This window comes from Erinaceus europaeus, chromosome 10 (genome assembly GCF_950295315.1).
Source record: "Erinaceus europaeus chromosome 10, mEriEur2.1, whole genome shotgun sequence".
NCBI lineage: Eukaryota > Metazoa > Chordata > Mammalia > Eulipotyphla > Erinaceidae > Erinaceus > Erinaceus europaeus.
This window is the reverse complement of record NC_080171.1, coordinates 117,518,874-117,532,007: the sequence shown is the minus strand read 5'-3', so window position 1 is coordinate 117,532,007 and position 13,134 is coordinate 117,518,874. Positions and strand designations below refer to the sequence as shown.

The window sequence follows — 13,134 nt, the reverse complement described above, 5'->3', positions numbered from 1 at the left end:
ATATTAATAACTACAACAATAAAAACAACAAGGGCAACACAAAGGGAATAAATAAATAAATATTAAAGAAGAAAAAAGAAAATTAAAAAAAGAAATGGTCAAAGATGTAGGTTTTTCACATGGGGTCTGTGACTCATGCTCTCATTAAAAAATAATTTTAGGGGGGTGAGGTGGTGGTGCACCTGGCTCAGTACACATATCACAGTGTGCAAGAAGTCAGGCTCAAGGCCCTGGGTCCTCATCTGCAGGGGGAAAGCTCCACAAGTGGTGAAGCAGGGCTGCAGGTATCTCTCTGTCTCTTCCCCTCTATCTCCCTCTCCTCTCTCAATTTCCTTGTCTCTAGCCAATAATAAATAAATAAGTTATACAATTTTTTTTTAAGAAAAAAAGAAAGAGAAAAAGAAAACTTATCAAAAAATAATTCTGTTGGGAGCAATCATAGCTGACAAGACAGTTGCAGGCACTTGAGTACAGTTTATTTCCTGGAAGCAGGTGTATTCTCCGCCACCAACCCAAGTCCCTCTTCACCACTGTGCACTGGATGTCTGACACCCTCCCTGATGACCTATGCTTTTTCATGCCCTGATATCTCTAACTGTAAAGGCAGTGTCATTTGACTTGCCTGTGTATACTAGAGAAGCCATCTAAAGATGAACACATAGTGTTTGGGACCTATATATACAAATGTCCAGTTCCTCCAAGAGTAGCAGCTGTAAGACACAACTGCTTCTTTGACTTTTCATTATTCATCAAGAAAACTAACAGTGAGCTTAGGAAACAATTAGTTTGGCTACAATTTCTTATTAATTAAGCATATGTTTTTAATTAATCAAACTAAATGATTAATTAATTAGCATTTTTTGGATAGGATAAAGAGAAATTGAGAGGGGAGGGAAAGACGGAGAAGGGGAGAGAGACAGAGAGACACTACAGCCCTGCTTCACTTCTTGTGAAGCGACTCCCTGCAGGTGGGGAGCCGGGGGCTTGAACTCAGATCCTTGCATTTAGTACTATGTGCGATTAACCCAGTGTGCCACTGCCCGGCCTCCAAGCATTATGTTTTTAAAATGAATCATCTACACTCAGTTGAAACTTCAGGTATAATTTATAAACTCTTAGGTGCTTTACAACAGTCAGGGTACCAGTAAATCAACCAATTTTTCTCTCTCTTTTCCTTCAGGGTTATTGTTGGGGCTCAGTGATAGCACTATAAATCCAGCATTCCTGCTGGCCAGTTTTCCTCTCCTCCCACATTTTATTTGATAGGACAGAGAGAAGTTGAGAGGGGAGGGAAGATAGAGAGGGAGAGAGAAAGAGAGACACCTGCAGACCTGCTTCACAAATGGTGAAGTCTCCGCATGGTCAGATATCTTTATCCTGGGGAGGAATTGCTCCAGGTCCCCCCACATAGCTGAGTCTGGATTTGAACTTAGATCTGCCTGAATCCCATATATATATATATATATATATTTTTTTTTTTTTTCTTCCACAATGCATTATCTCAGTCTCATATATACACTAGCACCAGAAACGTGAGGAAACTCAGAGAGCTATTCTGACTTGGAAACACGGTATCTCAGGTACCTCTTCTGGACCTGTTTGACGAAAAGCTGGATCCTGGGGATATCTGGGAGCTGCTGTCTAAGCGCTTCCTCCTGATGGCCGCGGGCTGCTCGGGAAAGGACACATGCACAGACTCCACAGACGCTGCCAGGTTGATGGATTTCAGGGAATCAGAGGAAGCTCTTCTGCTGTGACCAAGGGAGGGCTCATCATCTGACCCTTCCTTGTCTGTGCCGCTGTCAGCGATGTCGTCTTCATCCCACAAGCCATGGCACTGAGGAGACATGGGGAGGAACAGTCCACACTCCATGAGTAGTCTCACCCAAGGAACTGTGCCCGAGATTAGAAAATCAAGTGTCAGATACAGCGACTCTACATGGCAGCACTTGATTTACTGTGTAAACAGGATTTCTGGGAGCCAAATTTAAATGTTCTCATGAAAAGTAAAAGGCAGGGGCCAGGTGGTGGCGCATCTGATTAAGTTCACATGTTTCAGTGCACAAGGAACACGGCTCAAGTCCCTGGCCCCCAGCCTGCAGGTAGAAAGTTTCATGAGTGGTGAAATAGGTGAGCAGGTGTCTCTCTGTCTCTTCCCCTCTCCATCTCCTTCCCTCTAAATTTTTCTCTGTCTCTATCCAATAATAAATAAAGATTTTTATAAAAGTCAAAGGTAAATATGTGACGTAATGATTGTTAATGAAACAGGTGGAAGGAAACTTTTCACATTGTACAGAGTAGCAAACCACAGTGGGCCACATCTTTCTGTCTTCTTTGTTTCTTTCTTTCTTTCTCTCTTTCTTTCTTTCTTTTTTTGCTACAAGGATTTTGCTAGAGCTTCATGCCTGTGAGATTCCACTGTTCTCAGGTGACTTTCCTTTTTCTTTTTTTTTAACTAGAGGGTGTAATACAGATAAGAAAAGTCCGAAAGACCACTCATGACACTTCAGTTTTGTCTGGTGTTCTCATGTGGTGCTTGGGAGTTCCAAAGTTGTGCAAAATGAAGTCTGTGCTCTGTCAAGTGGGTGATCTCCAATTCACTTCAATGTCCACTTGAAACAATTTATGGGACAGGAGAGATCATTTGTCTGTGGCCTAGGTTTGAGCTCCAGTACCACACGGAGTGTCATGGCGCCAAAGGACTTTGTGGTGCTGTGGTCTCCCTCTCCTTCCCCCTCCCCCTCCCTCTGCCTCTCCCACCTTCTCTGTGAAAGTCAAATGAAGACAGACTGGTAAAATCTCTCACCTTTTGAGAGTGTGTTTGCTTTTCAATGGACATGACCCAAGTTTGAGTCCAGTTCTCACTGCATGGGAAAAAAATTTGGATTCGTGGTACTGACTCCCCTCTACTTTTCTCTCTGGGAAAGTCAGCTCTGAGCAGTAAAATGAAAGCACGCATGTTCCAGGTTCTGACTCAGCCCTTCCTCCACTCCCCGAATCTTACAGACTTGGCATGAGTGGGGAGTGCACTTGGGTTTGATCAGATGGCAGGCAGTAAAGGTAACAAAAAGTAGGCTTTTGGGGGGGGTGGGCTTGGTATGCTCTATACTTTTGTTAAGGTGTGACATCGTAGTCCTAAAATTTTGTGTCGTGTAGCAATTAAGTAAGGGAATAAGTATGTAGTGATTTTGCCATGTATGCCTCAGTGAGGTGGACATAAAAATGAACTGAAAGTCAAAAAAAAAAAATTGGAAAAAGGGAAAAGATTCGAAGAAAGCTTACCACCTTCCAAGGGTCTAGATGATGCTAATACAGACACTGTCATCCAATGGTGTTCGAATAATGACAACTTAACTAATTAACTGAGATGGGCAAAGCCAGTGTTTGGCAAATGGAGGAGAGGGGGAAGCATATGCACTTTATCAGGCCCTTGAGGGAAAGTGCTTTCTGGAACACATCTCTCCATGCTGAAAATTAGCATTTCAAATATTAAGCTGAAGTATCAATCCATAAACTTAGCCTTGCTGTGCCAGTTCACCAAATATCTATACTTGATAGAAAATTTTAAATATTTTATTTATTGGATATTAATAGACAGAGGTAAATCATTAGGGAAGGGGGGCGACAGAGAAGGTGAGAGAGTTAGAGACACCTGCAACACTGCTTCACTACCTGTGAACATTTTCCCCAGCAGGTAGGGACTGGGAGCTGGGACCCAGACAGGCATGGTAACATGTGCACTCTACTAGGTACACCCCCACTGTGTAATAATAATGCTGCCCCTCCTTCCAGTATGCACAGGCAGATGTGAATGCTGGAAGCACACTGGTCAAACACCCCTAGACAGAGCTGTGCACATGTTACTCAAATAAAAGGCTACGGGTCGGGCAGTATTGCAGCAGGTTAAATGCACATGGCGTGAAGCACAAGGACCCAAGGATCCTGGTTCGAGCCCCCAGTTCCCCAATTGCATGGGGGTTGCTTCACAGGGAGTGAAGCAGGTATGTAGTTGTCTATCTTTCTCTCCCCCTCTCTGCCTTCCTCATGTCTCTTGATTTCTCTCTGTCCTATACAACAACAATGACATCAATAACAACAATAATAATAACCACAACAACAATAAAAAAACAACCAGGGCAATAAAATGGGGGAAAAATAAATGGCTAATAGGGGTAGAAGAAGTGACGGAAGAGGAGACAAAGAAAGTAGGGAATTATCTGGCAGGCTCAAGATACTGTGTAAATTGTCTAAATCAACCTCAGTATGGTCTTTATTCTGTTTAACCAAACTCCTCTGACTACCAGGTTAAGCTGCCAATCCCTAGGACTTCTAGACTCCTCCCTCTGACACATACTTTAGAGCATAGGAACTACTGGCAAATTCGTCAAAAAGTAGTTGGTCAAAAACAAACTCCAGACTCCATACTAGGGAGAAGTGCCAGGAGGCCGGGTATTGAGTGCATGATGGTGAAGTGGGACTTGGGTTGGTGGTGGAAGTGGTGTGTCAATCTCTGTTATGGGGAGGTAAGGGACTGAACCCAGGTATCACCGGATTGTCGTAAATCATTATTACAAGAGTGTCAAGTGGTGAGGTAATGAGCACACTTCATGTGATTCCCTACCAGCATTCACTCATTATTATCTGTTCCGCCTAGGCTCTAAATATGTTGACATTTTCTCCAAGATTTAGTAACAGTTTCTTTTTTTTATATTTATTTATTCCTTTTTGTTGCCCTTGTTGTTTGTTGTAGTTATTATTGTTGTTATTGATGTGGTCATTGTTGGATAGGACAGAGAGAAATGGAGAGAGGAGGGGAAGACAGAGAGGGGGAGAGAAAGACAGACACCTGCAGACCTGCTTCACCGCCTGTGAAGCGACTCCCCTGCAGGTGGGGAGCCGGTCGCTCCAACCGGGATCCTTACGCCGGTCCTTGTGCTTTGCTTCAACTACTCTTAACCCTCTGCATTACCGCCCGGCTCCTTTATTAACAGTTTCTTTATTGAGCAGGAAATATTGGCAACAAGGTTCATTAATATTCTTACTGTTGTTATTTTTAAAGAGAACACACAGAAGTGTGGTTCACCATACTGCCCCTCACGTATCAGTCCCCTTGTCAATCCTAGAGTTCACCATCTTTAGGATTCTCGCAGGAGCGGTGCTAACTCATACGGGCTGATTAAACACACACGTGTAGTACCTTTAAGATTGATCGATGAAAGAAAAGTGCCAGCAGTTGAATGAGGTCATACAGAACATAGCCTTCTTTCTTTTCCACTCCTATGATATTAGGTGGGTGGTAAGGCTTATCTTTGTTCAGCTCCAAGTTCTTATTCCAAGGAAAGAACCCAAACTGGAAGAAATATTTGACCACAATTGCCACCTATGTAAGAAAGAGAAAAAAAAAAGAGGAAAAAAAAAAAACCTTACTCAAGAAGAGTTATATATATGGAAAAACAGATTTTAAAAAGCTAAAAGAAAAGGATCAATTTCATAATCTTTTTGGTAGGAATGAACACCGGTGTGTGCAGTAATGGCACTGACATTCTCACAGATGACTAAATTGAGAACAAGAGCTAAATTGTATTCTCTCAAGTTCCTTTGATTTTAACTATATCAAGACTAACCAGGTTACCCATGACCCTGCTTGAATGATCTTCTATTTATTTTTGATGGCTAAATCCTTCAGTGCCAAGTGCATAATGTCCCTGGCACACAGTCAACATCCCCTCCTTGTTCTGTGTGTCACCTCCCACCCTGCCTGCCTGTCGACCAGCCATCTGTCCATCTTGGAAGATGCCTGGTTGTCCTAAGCTTCTGTTTCTGCACAGTGATTAAGTTTTCACTGCTTATCGTCTTTCGGTGACTCTGCATTAATCTCTAAAGACTCAATTCTAAGTTCTTCACTGAGAAATTATTGTAATATCATTTAATATGAGAATACAATAAGTTTTTTTTCAAGTTTCTTTTCTTTCTGCTTGGCAGTGGTTTACAGATTGATATGACAAACATCTGATGTAAACAAACAATTTCCCTACGATATGATACAAGATTTCCATTGGAGACCCTGTAATTGTGAGACATGTGCTCAGACTGCATGCAGCCTGGGTGGGAAGAAATGGTATGACAGAGACTGCTCAGTGAAGACGAACTTGGAATTGAGTCTTTTAGAGGCTACACAGGGTGGGAGTTAAAGCACAGTACTAAGGGAGGGAATGCTGATAGTGTGTAGACCAACAAACACTCCCAGTTGGGTGACCTTGGTCTAATTAGCTAATTTCACTAATGTTGTTCACTGATCTGTTAATCATAGGCCATATCTATACCTATTTTGCATGTGAAGTGTGAAACGGGAATAAATGAATTTACCAGCACTAGTTAGTTATCATCATTTGCCTACATGGGATCACCCATTGATTGACTATCCACTGACTATCCTGTGGTGACTCAGCTCGATCACCAGCTCCATGCAGAACAATTAATAGGAAGATTCCAACCCAGGCCTACCTCTGTGTAGACGATGGCCATCATCCAGAACCTTCTGCTGGGCCTCGGCACAGACAACATGGCCCAGAGAAAGATGAGAATAGGAAGCACAAGGGTGATCATGGAGGCAGACACCATGTGGTTGAGGATGATCACGAAGTAGCATACCATTTCGGAGCGGGCCACCAGCGTGTTGTACATGGCGTAAAACAACAGCAAAAACCGAGGCTGCCCGACATAGAATTTCTCTGACTCTTCAAGCTCATCATCATGGAACATTCTATTAAAATAAACAGTACAACACAACATATTTGTCTTAACTTCTCCAAAAGTACTAACTTCCACTTTCCAAAGCCAGACCCGTCCTCCCCCTTCCCAAGTCTCAGACTTATTGTGGCAAAAATCTAACATTATATGATAGCAAGTCATGCAGACCCAAGCATCTATTGCTTCCTATGGCATTTGATCATTTTGTGATAGAAGTTTTAAAATTTGTTTTGTACTTGCAGTAAGTAGGAGAGGTACTGAAAACTGCAGACTTGATCTGAATGGCTCTAATGGATAATATATATCCATTATAAATATATATATTTTGCCTCCAGGGATATCGCTGGGGCTCAGTGCCTGCACCATGAATCCACCACTTCTGGAGGCCATTCCACCTCCTTTGTTGCCCTTGTTGTGGTTATTATTGTTGTTGTTGATGTTGTTCATTGTTGGATAGAACAGAGAGAAATGGAGAGAGGAGGGGAAGACAGAGAGGGGGAGAGAAAGACAGACACCTGCAGACCTGCTTCACCTCCTGTGAAGCGACTCCCCTGCAGGTGGGGAGCCGGGGGCTCGAAATGGGATCCTTACGCCGGTGCTTGTGCTTTGCGCCACATGCGCTGCGCTTAACCCGCTGTGCTACCGCCCGACCCCTAGTATTTTTTTTTTCTACTAGGGTTATGGCTGGGGCTTTATGCCTTCACAACTCCACAGTTTCTTTTTTATCTTTTTTGATAGAGGGGAAGAGACAGAAATAGAGAAGGGGAGAGAGAGAGAGAGAGAGAAAGAGAGAGAGAGAGGAGACACATTTGAAGCACTGTTCTGCTGCTCATGAAGCTTCCTCCCTACAGGTAAGGACTGTGGGCTTGAACCCGAGTCCTCATGCATGGCACTGTGTGAGCTCCACCACCCATGCCCCGAGTGTATTTTTTGCACATGAGTACCTCAAGGCACAACACGCTGGCTTTCACTCAGGATATTACTTTTAGGATGGGGGGAGCTCTTACTTGTTCAGTAGCAGCTCACTGGCTGTCAGCTCGTGAGTCAAAGGTGGTAGAATGCTGGACTCCAGCTTGTCGGAGCGGCTGTCGTCTGGACTGACTGCCATGCGGTTCTGGCCTGTGGAGACATCCGGAGAGCCAAAAGACAAGCGCTCGAAGCTGACTGCCTTGCTGTAGGAGGGGGGGAGCTCCATGTCGCCCTCCTCCGTGGAGTACTGCAGCAGCTCTGTGTCCGGAGTGAGGCCAATTTCTTCCTCGACATCTTCTTCTATTTCCTCCTCAGGCCCTATGTCCACCGTGGCCTCACTCACCTCACCGGGATCCCCAGTGACCCCCGCCTCTTCATCCTGCTCGGCCTCCACCTCCTCAATGGTTTCTGTGGTGCCCTGGCGTGAGTACAGCAGGGTGCACTGGGTGGGCTCACTGTCACAAAAGAGGAACAGGTAATAGACTGTCTTAGCATCTGGACTCCTCCTCAGATCTCTCCCAGATTCTCAAGACACCCTTTCACCACTCCCAAATGCTAACATCAAGGCCTGTGTGGAAATTCAAGAGCTTGCTCCCAACCCTCCGTTACATGGGCTTCGATGCTTCCGGAGGCCATGTCTGGTTGGCAGAAACTACACAGAAAAGCCTCTCAGGGGGAAATGCCGACAGCACACATATGGCTGAAAACCTGGGCCAGTCATGGCTCACGAGTTGCTAAACCCACATGGCACACAGATGTTTAGAGTTGCAGCAAGAGTCATAGCCATAGGTTCTGGAGTGCTGATCATCCAACGGAGACAATTAGCACCATCTACTTTCCACGTTAGGGATGTTTCAAGAAGAGTGATTGGAAATGAATCACCAGCCTGAGTCTCTAGCTGCTGGCCACATGTGGTCTCCACTCAGTGGCATGCAGTGGAGCCACTCTCCCCCTAAAGAGATGGCAGGAATGATGGCATATTGGCTAATCTAAGCAATGGCCAGCTTTATAAACATGGCATGCTTCTTTGGCATTTGTTTCTTTTTCTTGGTAAGACTGACCTACCCTATTATTATTATTATTATTATGGATACTGGTTACACAGGACTGAATTTTCACCATCTCTCCAGTTTCTAGTCATCTCCCACTGAGCCCTTTGTCTCCCACAAGGAAACATTCACTGTTTTCTTCTTTCCAGTGTGGTCTTTCCCCAACGATGCTCTCCTGCACTCAGGGTGCTTTCTCTCCTTTCAACAGAAGCTTACTTTCTTCTACCCATATCCCTCCAAGTGCTCACTCTCCATAAGCTACTCTTTCTCTATATCTACCACCTCTTTTCTTTCTATCCTGTTCTGTTCTCTAACATTCTTTTTTTTTTTCCCTTCTCTTCTTTTAGTCACTTGTTTTCTAACGTTCCCATCCAAGTCCATGCAGGAAAAGTTGGGAATGAAAATAAGTCACATCAGTGTTATTCAAAGTATTTTCTTTTTATCATTGTCTACCTCAGACACATCATGCCTCAGAAGGGAAATTGTGAATTATCTGGATTTGTGGAATCTGGTGACTGTCCTTTGTTAGATTTCAAAATGTATACTGTTATCTGAATGGCATGCATGAGTAGCTATGGTTGATAAACTTTGAGATTTTCAAATGCAGAGACTGTATTCATGTTTCTTTTCAGGGACACTGATGTAGATATGTCAATGAATAAGTAAGCTTTGGAAGAGCCTTTCATGACATTCTGAGTGAAGAATATGATTGGCTTGAGCCTTGGTTCCCACTTGGGTGTTGAACATCTCTCAGTCTCTCTCACTCTACGTGAAGACATCACATGAAAGGTTCTTGGAATGTCAAGCTAAACCCAAGTTTTGTTAAGACTTACCTCAGTTAGATAGAACTTCCAAGGAGAAAACTGATCACCCCAGGGAATTTTCAGACCACTGGAGCCAACTCCAAACCAGTTCTAACTTCAAGTTGAACTATAACTGAATATTAACATTTTTGCTATGGTTTTGTATCAGGCTTGACCCTGAAAGGCTGAAGGTATAGTCAAGATTCAACAAAATGGATGGCATAATGTGTAGCTGTCAGAGACACTGGAGATGGCCAAAGGAGTTCCATCAATGCCAACCCAATATATTTTGTAGAATTGTATTCAGTCATAGAGTTGCCAGCAAAAAGAAGTTACACTCTATGATTTGCCACTACGAATAGTCAAAAGTTAAAATGTTAGACTGGGTTATTTGGTGTCAGGATAAACACATTGTACCTGATGCTTCTATGGCCCTGCTGACTATTCTAAAGCAATTCAGAACTGATATTCTGGCTACATGTGGTGAATTTCTTTTCCCAATATTTATTGTGTATATTAAGGTTTAATGAGAAAATTTGGTGGCCAAAATAATTTTTTTTTCCAAAGGAGGTAAGTCATGGTCTATTGAAATGATGTAGACTATTGCATAATACTACTCCCTTTAAAAAATCCAAAGTAAAATATATTCTGAGCATGGGTTAGTTCTATACATATAATGAAAACAGATGTCCTCTATTTTAATGAAAAATAACTAAACGTGGCATTTTTCCAGTGAGTGCACCTTTTGATGAAACTATGAGAATACATTTTTCTGAACCTTTCCTAACAAGCTTTCTTCTTTGAGGGCAGGATACATGAGTTCTCAAGCAAAGAGGAAGCATGCTTCTCTGTTGAAAATGGAATGAGTGCAATACTTACAAAATAGGAGAGAATGTTTGTAACAAGATTTCTAAAGAAACTCCTAACAGACAAAAAGTAAAGAGCGGTTAATTGAGTAGAATGCTATCCCAGGAATGGCCCAGCAAGGGCATTGGTTATGCTTTTAATAGTCATGCAAATTCTTAAAATAAAAACCAAGACAAAACAAAAAAGGGATTCAAAGAACTTATATGTGCAACGACAGGAGGGGGGGAAGTAATAGAATGAAAGAACAAAGCATGCACAAGTTCAGCACCTTGATGCTAAACTGCCACTGTCAGCTGATGAGGAGGACATATCCATGCTGAACATTTTACGGAGCCTAGGTCGTGCACGCTCACTTGTTTTAGGAACAGTTTCGGGTCCATCTAAATCATCAAGGGTAGACTGCCTTGAGAACAGCAGCGTGGTTGCTTCAGTGTAGCAGCTAGCAGCGCAAACAGTTACAGAGACACAGTGTTAAAACGCCAGTGGAACATTGGTTGATTCACGGATCAGTTGACTAACACACTGCCATGCAGCAAAAAAACACACACGACATTGACACCACTGACCACAGCGACCACCACAGCAGGCTCAAGGACAGGAAAAGATCTGTTTGGCAGGACAATAAAACACACCACTGGATTTTAAGAATTGTATTGGCTTAGTGATAAATTATGAGATGGTACATACACTCTGGGTGGGACAGGGAAATAGAATGATCACCAGTCCCTCTGAGTGTTCCTCTCAGAGCAGATTTTATATCGTTATAACTTTGCAACTGACTTAAAGAAAGTATGCTTAATTTGGATCTCCCTGTGTTCCTTGAGAGCATTTGTAAACAAATTTTAAGCAAAAACTAATCTGCTCAGGCAAAATGTATATAAATATTTCAGTATATATAAATGTATATCTTTCAGCAAAGTAGACAACATGAGAAGGAAGTCCAGGAAAGACCATAATACACTGAATATTCCATCCCATTTTCTGAGTGATAGTCACTTAAGCCAAGCTAAATGCCTTGCACATACATGAGATGCTGGTTTGATATGCAGCTGGATATCAACCAACATCATAAAAAGAAAGAGAAATAAAAAACAGTACAAAAAAATCCAAAGGAAGTCTAGCGATGGCAGAATTATTTTGTCTGTTAATTTTTAATTTTTAGTGTTTCCCCCCCTTCTTCTGTATCTTGTTATACTCTGGTGGACATTATTAGGGCAAGAACTCACTGGTTTAAATCCTCAACTTCTGTTGCCCAGTGGAACAACAACCAGGAAGTAATGATAGCAGACTCAGGGCTGAGAAGCTACTGGGTCAAGCTACTGAAGGAGAAGAAGCAGAGTTATGGCAGGGGAATGATTTTAAATACATTTAGTTGTATTATTATTATTATTACCTCCAGTGTTATTGCTGGGGTTTGGTGCCTGCACTATAAATCTACTGCTCCTGGAGGCCATTTTTCATTTTTATTTGATAGGACAGAGGGAAATTGAAAGGGGAGGGGAAGATAGGGAGAAAGAGTCTATGGCCATGCCACCCTGAACAAGCCCAATCTCGTCTGATCTTGGAAGGGAGAAAGAGAAACACCTGCGGACCTGCTTCAATGCTTGTGAAGTGACCCCCCCCCCACACACACACACAGGTTGGGAGATGGGGGCCTGAACCAGGATGCGTCTTTGGGTCCTTGGGCTTAGTACTACGTGCGCTTAACCTGGTGCACTACCGCCCTGCCCCTAAATACATTTAGTTTAACCTAACTTCCAACCTGAGCATGGAAGACCTGGCTCTGACTTAGGACAACAGACTTTGTAATACAGGATGGATGATTTTCCAGACCAATGCATCACTAAGTGATCATAAAAGGAAGCTAATGTGTGCTCCCCTGCAGCTGGGGGAATACACAGTGTGAGTTGCTCACTCCTAAGACCAGTCAAAAAGTACACTCCTAGAGTTTTTCTGTGGCCATCCTGCTATGGCCAAAGCTCTGAATGAAGTGAGTGCTTGAACAATAAAATGTCCTCTAATGAGGGCAGAGGGAGACTGATCTTTTGTAAAAAGTCCTATCTCCTTGGAATGCCACCATATCTTGGATAAAATGAGATGATGGCAAAGATAAACGAGAATCACAAGGAAGATTGGCCTTGAGTTTCCACACTGACATTAAGAAGTTGTTAAGTTCATACAAACTAGCTCCCATCTTTGTAGTTCCTGTATTATTTAAGAGAGAACTGGATATTTGAAATTCTATATTTTATTTGACACTTAGATAAAAATCCTAAATGCTTTTATGGAAGATAGGACCTTTTGTAGAGCAGGTTACTATTTATTGTCCCTTTCCTGTAGCATTGATCAAATATTCTATATGGGAAATGACTGTGGGAATTCCCCAGTTTTTATTTAAATTTCCAGTTCTAGGGTGAGTCCAGTTTCAAGCCCCACACAATCTCAGCAGATTTAGTTATTGGTAGTGTGATCAATCTGCCAATTGATCCCCCAAACCCCCAAAAGATGAGGATAAAAAAAATGAAAAGGGAGGGGAGAATCTGTACAGCAACAGGTTCAGACAAGGCCAAGTGAAGGGCGTCACATACATGATCAAGCCTGCACTTGGAGCTATGGCTTGTCCACACAGGAAACTCTGAGATGACATTTTGTATTTAGGGATATTTCTTGGAATGTCATTATTGGTTTCTACAGCA

The 13,134-nt window shown here is 42.7% G+C and overlaps 1 protein-coding gene across 9 annotated transcripts in view; it reads right to left on the bottom strand.

Annotated features, from left to right (window-relative positions):
- Nucleotides 1–13,134, bottom strand: part of PIEZO2 (piezo type mechanosensitive ion channel component 2) — a 414,090-nt gene that overhangs the window by 28,448 nt on the left and 372,508 nt on the right. For 6 of the 9 annotated variants that reach the window (XM_060200656.1, XM_060200657.1, XM_060200651.1 and 3 more), the window contains 5 exons: nucleotides 10,707–10,877; nucleotides 7,758–8,174; nucleotides 6,505–6,763; nucleotides 5,198–5,380; nucleotides 1,585–1,837 (listed from right to left, as the gene is read on the bottom strand). In XM_060200656.1, coding sequence (XP_060056639.1) covers nucleotides 1,585–1,837; nucleotides 5,198–5,380; nucleotides 6,505–6,763; nucleotides 7,758–8,174; nucleotides 10,707–10,877 — 1,283 coding nt within the window. The remainder of the gene's footprint in view (nucleotides 1–1,584; nucleotides 1,838–5,197; nucleotides 5,381–6,504; nucleotides 6,764–7,757; nucleotides 8,175–10,706; nucleotides 10,878–13,134) is intronic. The other 3 variants (XM_060200658.1, XM_060200655.1, XM_007517167.3) reach the window with 1 other exon arrangement.